Below are 12,843 nucleotides of genomic sequence, written 5' to 3' on the forward strand. Positions count from 1 at the left end.
TTTTTTATTTCTACATTGGCTCAGAAACAAAGAGAGGGTTCTTTTCTATGTGGAGTTAGGGAAGGCTTTGATGCTGGCAGAAGGGCCTGCCATGTGGATATTTGAGGAGGAATATTCCAGACAGAAGAAATAGCAAATATAAAGGCTCTGAGGCAAGACAAAGTCTGGTCTGTTCAAAGAATAGCACAGAGGCCAGTGTGGCTACAGCTAGTGGCCAGAGGAGAGCATGGCTGGTGGTGAGGAGGGACATAGGGATTTGAAAGAATCATGGGAAGCCAGCCCTGGCAGGTCTTTTTGTTTGTTTGTTTTTTTGAGACAAGGTCTTGCTCTGTTGCCCAGGCTGGAATGCAGTGGTGTGATCACAGCTGGCTGCAGCCTCAACCTCTCAGGCTCAAGCAATCCCTCCCACCTCAGCCTCCTGAATAGCTGGGACTACAGGTGTGCACCACCACACCCTACTAATTTATTAATTTTTCTTTTGTAGAGACAGGGTCTTGCTATGTTAACCAGGCTGGTTTGGAACTCGTGGGCTCAAGAGATCCACTTCCCTTGGCCTCCCAAACTGCTAGGATTACAGGGGTGAGCCACCGCTCCTAGGCAGCCATGGCAGGTCTTAAGCAGATAAGTGACATGAGAAGTTTTCTTTTAAAAGGATTTCTCGGCTGGGTGTGGTGGCCCATGACTGTAATCCAAGCACTTTGGAGGCCAAGGCGGGCAGATCACCTGAGGTCGCGAGTTCAAGACCAGCCTGACCAACATGGTGAAACCCCATCTTTAAAAAAAGAAAATTATAATAAATAAATAAAAAGAAAGGATTTCTCTGGCTGCCTGTGCAGAATGTTTAGTAAGGGAGGCATGAGCAGAAGCAGGAAGACTGTTTAGGAGACTTTTTAGGAATCTAGGCCAGGAGTAACTAGCACATTAGTGGTGGACTTGGGAAGAAGGATTCAGATCAGGATTTATTTTAGAGATGGAGTTTTTTTTGTCTGTTTTTTGTTTTTGAGACAGAGTCTTGCTTTGTCACCCAAGCTGGAGTGCAGTGGAGTGATCTTAGCTCACTGTAACCTCGACCTCCTGGGTTCAAGCAATTCTCCTGCTTCACCTCCCGAGTAGCTGGGACTATTGGCATGTGCCACCTTGCCTGACTAATTTTTGTATTTTTGTATTTTGTATTTTGTATTTTGGTAGAAACAGGGTTTTACCATATTGGCCAGGCTGGTCTCAAACTCCTGACCTCAAGTGATCCACCTGCCTCAGCCTCCAGAAGTGCTGGGATTACAGGCGTGAACCACCATACCCTACTTCAGATGGAGCTTTTAGAACTTAGGAATGAGAGAAAGAAAGGAATTGTAGATGACATCTAGATTTGGTTTGTATAACTCAAGAGTTTCTCCACCTCAGTGCTATTGACATTTGAGGCCGGATGGTTCTCTGTAGTGGATGGTTCTCTGTAGTGGATGGTTCTCTGTTGTGGATGGTTCTGTGTTGTGGATGGTTCTGTGTTGTGGATGGTTCTGTGTTGTGGAGGTTGTGTTGTGGATGGTTCTCTGTAGTGGATGGTTCTGTGTTGGGGATGGTTCTGTGTTGTGGTGGTTCTGTGTTGTGGATGGTTCTGTGTTGTGGAGGTTCTGTGTTGGGGATGGTTTTGTATTGGGGATGGTTCTGTGTTGGGGATGGTTCTCTGTAGTGGATGGTTCTGTGTTGGGGATGGTCTCTGTTGTGGAGATTCTGTGTTGTGGATGGTTCTGTGTTGTGGAGGTTCTGTGTTGTGGATGGTTCTGTGTTGTAGAGGTTCTGTGTTGTGGATGCTTCTGTGTTGTGGATGCTTCTGTGTTGTGGATGGTTCTGTGTTGTGGAGGTTGTGTTGTGGATGGTTCTGTGTTGTGGATGGTTCTGTGTTGAGGATGGTTCTGTGTTGAGGATGGTTCTGTGTTGTGGATGGTTCGGTGTTGTGGATGGTTCTCTGTTATGGAGGTTCTGTGTTGTGGATGATTCTGTGTTGTGGATGGTTCTGTGTTGTGGAGGTTGTGTTGTGGATGGTTCTGTGTTGTGGATGGTTCTCTGTTGAGGATGTTCTGTGTTGTGGATGGTTCGGTGGTGTGGATGGTTCTCTGCTATGGAGGTTCTGTGTTGTGGATGGTTCCGTGTTGTGGATGGTTCTGTGTTGTGGATGGTTCCGTGTTGTGGGTGGTTCCGTGTTGTGGGTGGTTCCGTGTTGGGGATGGTTCCGTGTTGTGGATGGTTCCGTGTTGTGGAGGTTCTGTGTTGTGGAGGTTCTGTGTTGTGGATGGTTCTCCGTTGTGGATGGTTCTGTGTTGTGGAGGTTCTGTGTTGTGGATGGTTCTGTGTTGTGGATGGTTCAGTGTTGTGAATGGTTCTGTGTTGTGGAGGTTCTCTGTTGTATTTGCTGCAGATGTTCGTGATAGGCTGCTTAGGAGCATCCACCCACTAGATGTCAGTAGCAGCCCCACTTAGGACAACCACAGTGTCTCCAGACATTGCCAAATGTCTCACGGGGGCAGAAGCACTGCTGGCAGAGAACCACTGGGGTAACTGAATGAATAGGGTATGTACCATTCACTGAGATGGGGGTCCAGGGAGGTATGTCAAGAGTGGATTCCATTTTGAACATGTTGAGCTTCAGAGGCCCACCCAACAGGCATATCTGGTTGTCTGTAGGCTGACAAGTCTGGAAATCAAAGCAGATTCTGAGTAGATCTATAAATTAGGAAACTTGTGTGCCTATATGTGAGCCAGGATCACACCACTGCACTCCAGCCTGGATGACAGAGTAAAAACCTATCTCAAACAAAACAAAAAAAAATAACAACAAACAACCTTTAAATTAGGAAACTATCAGTCAGCATAGCTCATAGGCACAATTACAGCCAAATGCCTATCAGTGAGTACAGATAGAGAAGAGGGTCAAAAGCGAAGGCAAGGGCCACACCAGCAGGCAGAGGCTCAGAACAAAAGGAGGGGCCAACAGAGAAGACGCCAAAGGAGCCGCAGGTAGGGGTGGTAAAAGCAGGAGCATGGGGGGCTCTAGAAGTTCAGGGCAGAAAGCATTACAAGGAGGACTGAGTAGCGAACTCTGTCATATGCTGCCAGCTGGTCAAGAAAGAAGACAGAGCTGACCATTCTATTTGGCAAGACTGAGTTTGTCGGCAGCGCTGGGAAGAATAGTCACTGTAGGGTTGTGGGGGGACATGGTTGACCAGAGCAGCTTAAGATGAGACTGGAGAGATGCTTCCACTTGCAGTAAAGGCAGATTGGGTAATTCAGACCAGCTCACCCGCTGAGGACTGCCAGAAAAACTAGCCAAAATGAGAGAACATCTGCTTGGAGGAGCCTACGAGACAGTGAGGTAAATGGCCAACCCCGCCCAGGGATGGAAGTTCAGCATACAAAGCAGCTTTTGCCCTGGTTGTATCTGCTGATCCTGAAGAGGCTGGAAGTTTATCTAATTTTTCATACTTTCTTAGAGTTAGGGGAATAAAAAATGGACTTAGTTTTAATTAAACCTTGGATCCAGCCTGGGAGATCCTGAAAGCTTTGGTTAGGCATGCCACAGGACTGCATACCAGAAGTAAGGTTAGCCCACACCCTGCCCCCAGCTTTGATTGCACTAACTGAAGGGCGGGGTGGCCCAGAAAAAGCCCATTAGCTAATTTCGGATTAAAGTGATCCCAGGTTATTAGTGCTCCAGGGTGACTAGAAAAAGCAAACAAAATCAAAGATAGGTAAATAAAAATAAAAAACAATACGAACAAAAGAAACACAAGAGCTCAGGTATGCTTACTATGTTTAAGGAGATAAAAGACAAAATTAAAAATTTCAGCAAGATGTGGAATAGTTTTATTTTATTATAGTTACAATAAAAGACAGCAGTTTTAAAAAAGGAATCAAATAGAATTTTAGACCTGAAAAATAGAATAACTGAAATTAGTACAGTAAATTACAGAAGGACATGAAGCTTTCTGGGGGATGGGTATTTTTACTATTTTTATTACGGTGATGATTTCATCACAGTTCATCAAGGCATACACCTGTAGTCCCAGCTACTCAGGAGACTGAGGCAGGAGGATCTCTTGAGCCCAGAAGGTAGAGGCTGCAGTGAGCTATCATCACAGCATTGGACTCCATCCTGGGTGATAGAGCAAGAACCCGTCTCAAAAAACATAAAAATTTCTATGTAAAAAACATAGAAAACTCCTATGTGTTTACAATGAAGAAATACAATTTCAAATAACCCATAGGTCAAATTAAAAAATCACAATGGAAATTTTAAAATATTTTTAAATAGGCTGGGCGAGGTGGCTCACACCTGTAATCCCAGCACTTTGGGAGGTCGAGGCTGATGGATCATTTGAGGTCAGGAGTTTGAAACCAGCCTGACCAACATGGAGAAACCCCATCTCTACTAAAAACACAAAATTAGCTGGGCATGGTGGTGCATGCCTATAATCCCAGCTACTCGGGAGGCCTGAGGCAGGAGAGTCACTTGATCCCGGATGAGCCGATATCACGCCATTGCACTCCAGCCTGGGCAACAAGAGCAAAACTCTGTCTCAAAAAATAAAATAAGACCGGGTGTGGTGGCTCATGCCTGTAATCCCAACACTTTGGGGGGCCGAGGCAGATGGATCACGAGGTCAAGAGATCAAGACCATCCTGAGCAACATGGTGAAACCCCGTCTCTACTAAAAAAATTTTAAAAATTAGCTGGGCATGGTGGTGCGTGCTTGTAGTCCCAGCTACTTGGGAGGCTGAAGTGGAGGTATCACTTGAACCTGAAAGTGGAGGTTGCAGTGAGCTGATATTGTGCCATTGCACTCCAGCCTGGTGTCAGAGTGAGACTCCATCTCCAAAAATAAATAAATTAATTAAAATAAAATATTTTGAAATAATGCTGGGCATGGTGGCTCACCCCTGTAATCTCAGCACTTTGGGAGGCTGAGGCAGGTGGATCACCGGAGGTCAGGAGTTTGAGACCAGCCTGACCAACATAGTGAAACCCATCTCTACCAAAAATATAAAATTAGCTAGGCGTGGTGGCAGGCACCTGAGGCAGGAGAATTGCTTGAATCCGACAGCCAGAGGTTGCAGTGAGCCAAGATTGTGCCATTGTACTCCAACCTGGGAGACAAGAGAAAAACTCTGTCTCAAAAAATATATATATTTTTTGAAGTAAATGATTTCATAAATACTATTGATCCAAAGTGGTCGAGTATAACTAAAGCAGTGCGTAGAAGGAAATTTCAGCCCCAACGGCATCGCTTAAGAAGAAAGCCTGAAAACTGAGCCACGTGTGCATCTCAAAAAGTCAGAAAAAAGCACATATCAAACTCAAGGAATAAATTATAACTATAAGCATACAAATTAATGAAATAGAAAATAAAATGGGAGTCAGACGCAGTGGCTCATGCCTGTAATCCCAGCACTTTGGGAGGCCGAATTGGGCAGATCACAAGGTCAAGGAGTTCGAGACCATCCTGGCCAATATGGTAAAACCCAATCTCTACTAAAAATACAAAAAATTAGCTGGGTATAGGGGCAGACGCCTGTAATCCCAGCTACTGGGGAGGCTGAGGGAGGAGAATTGCTTGAACCCGGGAGGTGGAGGTTGCAGTGAGCCAAGATCACGCCACTGCACTCCAATCTGGGTGACAAAGCGAGACTTCGTCTAGGGGAAAAAAAAAAAGAAAATGGGCCAGGAGCGGTGACTCCTCTGTAATCCCAGCACTTTGGGAGGCCAAGGCAGGTGAACCACCTGAGGTCAGGAGTTCGGGACCTGCCTCACCAACATGGTGAAACCTCGTCTCTACTAAAAACATAAAAATTAGCCAGGCATAGTGGCACATGCCTGTAATCCCAGCTAGTTGGGAGGCTGAGTCAGGCAAATCACTTGAAACCAGGAGTCAGAGGTTACATTGAGCCAAGATCGTGCCATTGCACTCCAGCCTGGGCAACAAAAGTGAAACTGTCTCAAAAAGAGAGAGAGAGAAAGAAAGAAAGGGAAAGGGAAAAAGAAAATGAATGGGACCCTCTCGTAATAGCAAGGACTGCTGATGCCTGAGGTGGTTAATTTGAAGGTGAATGAAATTGCTAAACTCTAGGTGAGATGGACCAAGGCCATATTTAGTTTAACAGTCTACCTGTTCCTTCAGTTACTGAGAAGGGTGTGGTCAGTCTTGCACTAGGGTGGTAGATTTGTCTCCCTTCCTTTAGTTCTACTTGTCTTTGCTTCGTTTATTTTGATGTGCTGCTATTAGGTGGACATATATTTAGAATTGTTTTTATCCATGTTCTTCACAGCAGCCGTTCCCTAAGCCTATCCTGGAGAAGCATCCCCAGGGGCAGAGGCAGCCGTGCGTGGGTGGCCTGGTGGTTGCTGCGAGCTGCAGGCCCTGCTTTGTGCCACAGTGAACCTGAGCAGGCACTGTCAAGCCTGCCTCCCACAGTGCTGGATCTTATGAGGCTCTGAGGCACTAGCACAGGCTTTGGAGCCACACAGACTCAGTTCTGTCTGCCAGCCTAGCCCCTCACTAGCTGACGTTTGAAGGAATCCATTTTCCTGCAGCCTTGACCTCCTGGAATCAAGCAATCCTCTTACCTCAGCTTCCTGAGTAGGTGGACTATAGGCATGTGCCACCAGGCTCGGCCAATTTTTCTTATTATTTATAGAGACAGGTCCTTGCTTTGTTGCCCAGGATGGTCTCAAACTCCTGGGTTCAAGTGATCCTCCCACCTCAGCCTCCTGAAGTGCTGGGATTATTGGTGGGAGCCACTGTGCCCAGTCATTGCTGCTTCTTTCCGTAACTAATTGTTCCAGTCCCCTACTCCACTCATGTGGCCTGTGAGTCTGACTTCTTGTTCATGGCTAATGGCCTTAGACCAGCTCTTCAAGGATGGGCCCCTAGCCTCGGTGTGGGTCCTGGCAGGGGTGCTTGTGGGATAGTTGATGCTCAGTGGTGTTCCATTTCCAGAGAATTCGGTGGGTTGCCTGCCAGGACAGCTCTGAAAGGGACAATGAAGGCATGGCAGGGAGGGGCCAAGCTGGGACCCTGGGGAAGTGGGAAGAATGTTGGTCTGGTTCTTCAAAGCCGTGCCCTGTCTGCTGGGCTTCTTGCATGGTGTACAGCTAAAAAACTGTGAACTAAGTTTTGGGGCTCGGCGGTTTTCTGCATTGTAGGAAGAATGGAGCCAAAGAGAAATTGTGAGTGTGGCGATGGCTCAAGCCCTGGAGGAGGTGCGGAAGCAAAGGGAAGAGCTCCAGCAGCAGGTGCGCCCTGTTTCACACTGAGGAGGATGTCCCCCTGCCATCTCACAAGCAGCAGGCCCCGTCCTGCTGTGGGACTGTCAGAGAGGCCCTGTCTCTCCAGGGTAGGGGTTGCAGACACAGGGCTCAGGGAAAGCAGTCAGCCACGTGGGCCCCTGTGCTTTCTTGGAAGCTGCAAGACAAATGTTATAAAGAAACCCTCACCCTGTAGGATGCCCTTTTCGATGTTTCATGGTGAGTTTTTAGTTATAAACGTTACCTGGAAATTGGTCCATGCCCAGGGATCTGCTGGGCTCTAATTCTGTGAGGTGACCCATCACTGCCCACCTGCCCCAGAGGCTACATAAGGTTGGGTTGAGTTTTCCGCAGGAAGTATGGGAAAGCCCCCCTTGAAGGTAGACTTTGAGCCTGACCCCAGAGCTTCTAGTTAAGTGGCTCTAGGCCTTCGGTTGGTCCTTAACAAAGCTGAGCCTCCTCTGATGAGGACCCTAGTCCTTCTGCTTACACCTCTGGGAAACTATCATATAATGAGGTAACATACATCTGATGCGGCCTAGTGCTGGGCATGCTGCAGGTGCTCAGGAAGCGGAAGTTATGCCAGTTTGTTGGGCTGGGCAGAACGGCCACGTCTCTGGTTGACCCACTGTTGGCCAGTGGGGCAGTGGGAGGTGACTGTCCCTGTGCAGGGCCCCTGCCAGGAAGAATGGATTTGTGCACGTACATAGGAACAGAGCTTAGCTGCGGCTTTGCTCTGGGTCGTGGACTTCAGGGAGGGATTCATGGTAGACCCCGAACAGCAGGAAAGGGGAGATTTCTGTGGAGAGATAGGGTCACTGCTGGCAACCTTCTCTCGTTGATTTTTGTCTCCAAGGCAGCTAACCTGACAGCCATACTAGAGGAGAAGGAACAGAATCTGCAGGAAAAAACAGAAGCAATTCTCCAGAAAGAGCAGGAGATTCTGCAGCTGGAACAAGGTGAGGAGTCTGTCCCTGGCCGAGCCTATTCTCCTTTTCAGGCCCAGCATCCTGCCCTGTGAGGACCTTGCCACCAAGCAGCATGGAATCACTGGGCTCACATGCGCTCCCCACCTCCTCCCCGACCTAGGTCACAACTCTGCCCTGCTGCAGATGCACCAGCTGCAGGCTGAGCTGGAGGCCCTGAGGACCCTGAGGGCAGAGGAGGCTGCAGCCGCCATGGAGCCGGAGGACCTGCGGAGGCTGCGGGGCTCATTGCAGGCAGAAGTGCTCTCAGTCAGCGAGCCGCAGGTAAGTGCCAGCTGCACCTGCATGGGTGCTACAGCAAGATGCAGGGCAGGTGCTGAGAGTGTCCCCTGAGGAGGCAGCAGTGGGAGACACGGTGGACAGCACGCTGCCCTGCATGTAGGGGCCTTTCTTTGAGGGAGGCACTCATATGGCTAGGAGGCTGTGAGGCCTGAAGAGGCCATCACAGATGGCGCCCTTGTCAGTAGGCAGGTGGAGAGCAAGCCCCTTCATCCCAGCAAAGACTAGTTGTGTGATAGTTGTGGGCACTGGGCATTGGATCTTCTCCAGGAATTTGCTTCGTGGCCAGTGCCTATTGGAGCACACTAGGCCACACCTGAGGGATGAGTCTGGCTCCCCTTCCCTGTACACCTGTGGCTCCGCTTGACCTTCCCTGTCCTGGCTCTCAACCGGCTGCCACCACCTTGTAGGTCACCTCAAGGGCCATGCAGGACCCTGTGTTCCAGCTTCCTGCTGCAAGAAGAACACCAAATGGTGAGGTTGGGGCCGTGGAACTTGCACAGCTACAGAAGGAAAAACAGGACTTGGAGCAGCAACTTCTGGAGAAGAACAAGGTGAGGATGCCCTTTACATGTCTGTTTCTGTCTCCACCCGGTCCCTGCCCTCATGCCTAAAATGACCCAGGCCATCCTTGGAGGGTTTTGTGGTGCCCCCTGAACCTCCTGGGAGCCATGATCCCCTGCTCTTCCATCCGTCATGCACTGTCCTCTTCTCCCCACCCCCTGGAAAACTGGCCGAGTATCTAGCTTGGGCAGCTGCAAGCCTGTGTGTTCCCTGCCAGCTCTGCTGTCCCAGCCAGGCCATAGTGACAGTCCCCTTTCCTCTGTACTTCCTTTCTACAGCTGTGGCAGGACGGCACTGATATCAGCCTTTAAGGGTTTGTTTGGGTGGGAAGAGGAGGGTATAAAATGAGGGTATTTGCTAACTGTCCTGTAAACGGTATAAACTTTCTGGTATTTGGTAGAGGCTCAATAAATGTCATGGTCCGCACCGCTGACCCTCCAGCTTTCCCACCTGTAAATGCAGGCTCTCATTTAATCCTGGTTCTTCAAGTGTCCTGTGAAGCTTCGTATGCCAGCCAGCTATTACTCTGGCTTGAAATTCTGCCCCTAAATGTGTGTGTGTGTGTGTGTGTGTGTGTGTGTGTGTGTCTGTGTGTGTGTGTGTGTGTGTGTGTTTCCCCTTTTACAAAGGGGAAAAGTGTTCATTATCTCTCCTTCCTCTCTCTCTTTCATTTAATCTTTTCCTGTGAAATATAAAATACACATAGAAAAGTATACAAAACAAATGTGGGCCTAAATGAATTAACAGAAAGCAAACCCATGTAACCACCCCAGGTGGTTATGCAAATCAGGACATTGCCAGCATCCCAGAAACCCAGCCCTCTGGGCCCCTCACAACCCTGTCAGTCACTTCAATCCCAGCCCTTCTGGCAATGACTGCCTTGCCTTTTTCCCTAGTGTCGCCACCTTAGCTCACATTGCTCAACCCCACAGTTTTACTTTGCCTGTTTGTGAATTTCCCATATGCCCCTAGGATCTCCTTCCCTGGAGCCTCTGGCCTTACTGGCCGTGCTGCCTTCCTGCCTCCTTGCTCAGCTTTGAGACCTTATCTGTCGTGGGACCACTGCCTTCCCGACACCTGCGGTCCTCTGGCCTCTCTCCCTTTCCTCAGACTGTCCTAGCCAAGCTCTGGTTAAACTAGGGCTAAACCCAATTCTTCCCGGCAGCCACAGAGCCAGACCTGGCTGGAGAGTGGCATCACCTGGGCATTCAGTTCCCCTCGAAGCTCAGGACCATGGTCCTGCAGGCAGGCCAGTGTTCCCCACCACCCCGCTTCATCCCAGGGGCCTTCACACCCCTCTGCCCCTCACCCCAGCTTCATGTCTACCTTCTCTCCTCTCTTCACCTCAACCCTGCCTCACCTGCCCTGGCACTCCCACCTCCTACTTCTCTGAGAAGGGACACGCCACAGCCTCTCCTCATATTCCATTCCCCCACCTCCTACTTCTCTGAGAAGGGACACGCCACAGCCTCTCCTCATATTCCATTCCCCCACCTCCTACTTCTCTGAGAAGGGACACGCCACAGCCTCTCCTCATATTCCATTCCCCCACCTCCTACTTCTCTGAGAAGGGACACGCCACAGCCTCTCCTCATATTCCATTCCCCCACCTCCCCATGTACTACGCCAGCCACTTTCTGCTTCTTGCCTAGGTCATCATTCCTCCTTGGAGTCGTCCCATCCACTGAGAAGTGCGCCATTGTACAGGCGCCTGATGAAAGCCCTCAGCTTACACCCCCTTGCCCTGCCGCTGTGGCTCTGCTCTCCTCCCGAGCTGACTTGAAACTTTCTACATCTGCCATCTCCATTCCGACTCCTCATCTCTCTCAGCCTTTCCCCCAGCACTCCACAGAAAAACGCTCTTGTCAAGCTCATCAGTGACATCCTCATTGCTAAATCCAGAAGGCAGTTCCTAATTTTCCCTCTGCTTGGCCTGTCTGCAGCTTTGGACAGGTGTCTCTTCCGCCTCCTGAAGCTCCCATCCATGGCCTGCTCCTTTTCCCCCTCCTCTGATGGGCCAGTCTCCCTCCCACTGCTACCTACCATGTGCAAGGGCAGCCCTCGTGCCTCTTCTCTGCACTGCTTGCCCTACTCTGCCATCTCACCTGTGTTCCGTGCAGCTAGCTTCCCCGTCCCTGCCTCCAGCCCGGACAGCTCCCTGGACACTAGCCTCATGAACCTGTCTCCATGTGAGCTCTAAGGTGTCTGCAACTCAAAACATCCAAAAACACACTTCGGCTTCACTGTGCTCCCTGGCCGCCACGGCCACCTTTCCCATCTCAGGAGGTGACAAAAGCCTTGGAATTGTCCTCTCTGCCTTGGTTCTTTCTCTGCCGGTATCCAGGCCATTAGCAGATTCCTTCAGCACCCCCTTCACACACTTCCCAGAATCCACCACTTCACATTGCTGCCATCTGCTTCAGGTTACCATTGTCTCTTCTCTGGAAGATGTATCAGACTTCCAGCTGGTTTCCCTGTCACTCCTGTCTTAAACTTCTCATGACTTCTATATCTCTTGATGAAAGCCAGAGTCCTTGCAGAGCCCTGCCGAGCCCTATGTGGTGTGGCCCTGATCACCCCTGCCAGCTGAGCCCTCCTGTCCTCACCACTCCCCTCAGCCCCAGGGTCCTCGCCTCCTATCAAGCACCCTCCCAGCTCAGGGCCTTGGCACTTGCTGAGCCTTCCATCTGGAAGTGCCTTCCCCTGATCCCCCTCACTTCCTTTATGCCACCCTGACCAGCCTTACCACCAGCACCCCACCCCTCACTGTGCTGCATTTTCTCTGTGCCTCTTAATACCCTCTGATACACTGCAGATTTGATTTGTTTATTTTATTTTATTTTATTTTTGAGATGGAGTCCTGCTCTGTTGCCCAGACTACAGTGCAATCCCAAGTAGCTGGGATTACAGGTGTCCACCACCACACCTGGCTAATTTTTTTGTATTTGTAGTAAAGACGGGGTTTTGCCATGTTGGCCAGGCTGGTCTCGAACTCCTGACCTCATGATCTACCCTCCTTGGCTCCCAAAGTGCTGGGATTACAGGCATGAGCCACTGCACCCAGCATGTATATTAATCTTTTCCCTCCTGAGTGTGAACTTTTATCCTTTTTATTGCCGTTTTCCAGCCCCAGAACAGAGACTCACTAATTATTAGATGAATTACTGAGTGAAAAAAAAAACCAGGAAGCCAATAACATAAAGTAGCAAATGTACTTTTAGGGCAGTGTCCAGCCTCATGGTCAGTCAAGAGAATAGAAATCGAAGCCACAAGGTGCCATTTCACAAAATTGGGTGTGTGGAAGGTCACTTAAAATGCCTCAAAGGAGAGAAGTTAGAGCACTTTTGTGGTCCTCTCTGAGTCAGTCATTTCATCCCCAAGAGCAACAGTGGGGATTCCTAGCTTGGGGAAACAAATCTTATTCCACTTTGTTTTAAAGTGGAAGCCACACAGATAGACAGGGCATCCCTGCGAGTTCCTGTCACATTAGATGGTACAATCAGGAAAGCTGGAGGAGGCAGTGATGACTCTGATACGTGAAAAATGTATTTACAATTCCAGCCATGCAACACAAGAATGGTGATATAGACTGGAGGTACATGGAAGAATGCATTTTGATATATTACCATTGTAAGACTTTGAATACATTTTTATTTAAAACCAGTCGCAGTGGCTCACGCCTGTAATCTCACTACTTTGAGAGGCCATGGCGGGTGG

The 12,843-nt window shown here is 49.3% G+C and overlaps 1 protein-coding gene across 5 annotated transcripts in view; it reads left to right on the forward strand.

The window, feature by feature from the left end:
- The window catches only part of GOLGA1 (golgin A1), a 65,658-nt gene that overhangs the window by 46,929 nt on the left and 5,886 nt on the right, over positions 1-12,843 (forward strand). For all 5 annotated transcript variants that reach the window (XM_037745631.1, XM_037745630.1, XM_017548340.2 and 2 more), the window contains 4 exons: positions 7,196-7,285; positions 8,154-8,256; positions 8,387-8,547; positions 8,973-9,116. In XM_037745631.1, coding sequence (XP_037601559.1) covers positions 7,196-7,285; positions 8,154-8,256; positions 8,387-8,547; positions 8,973-9,116 — 498 coding nt within the window. The remainder of the gene's footprint in view (positions 1-7,195; positions 7,286-8,153; positions 8,257-8,386; positions 8,548-8,972; positions 9,117-12,843) is intronic.

The sequence above is a fragment of the Cebus imitator genome, unplaced genomic scaffold (assembly GCF_001604975.1).
Source record: "Cebus imitator isolate Cc_AM_T3 unplaced genomic scaffold, Cebus_imitator-1.0 Scaffold206, whole genome shotgun sequence".
Classification (NCBI taxonomy): Eukaryota; Metazoa; Chordata; class Mammalia; order Primates; family Cebidae; genus Cebus; species Cebus imitator.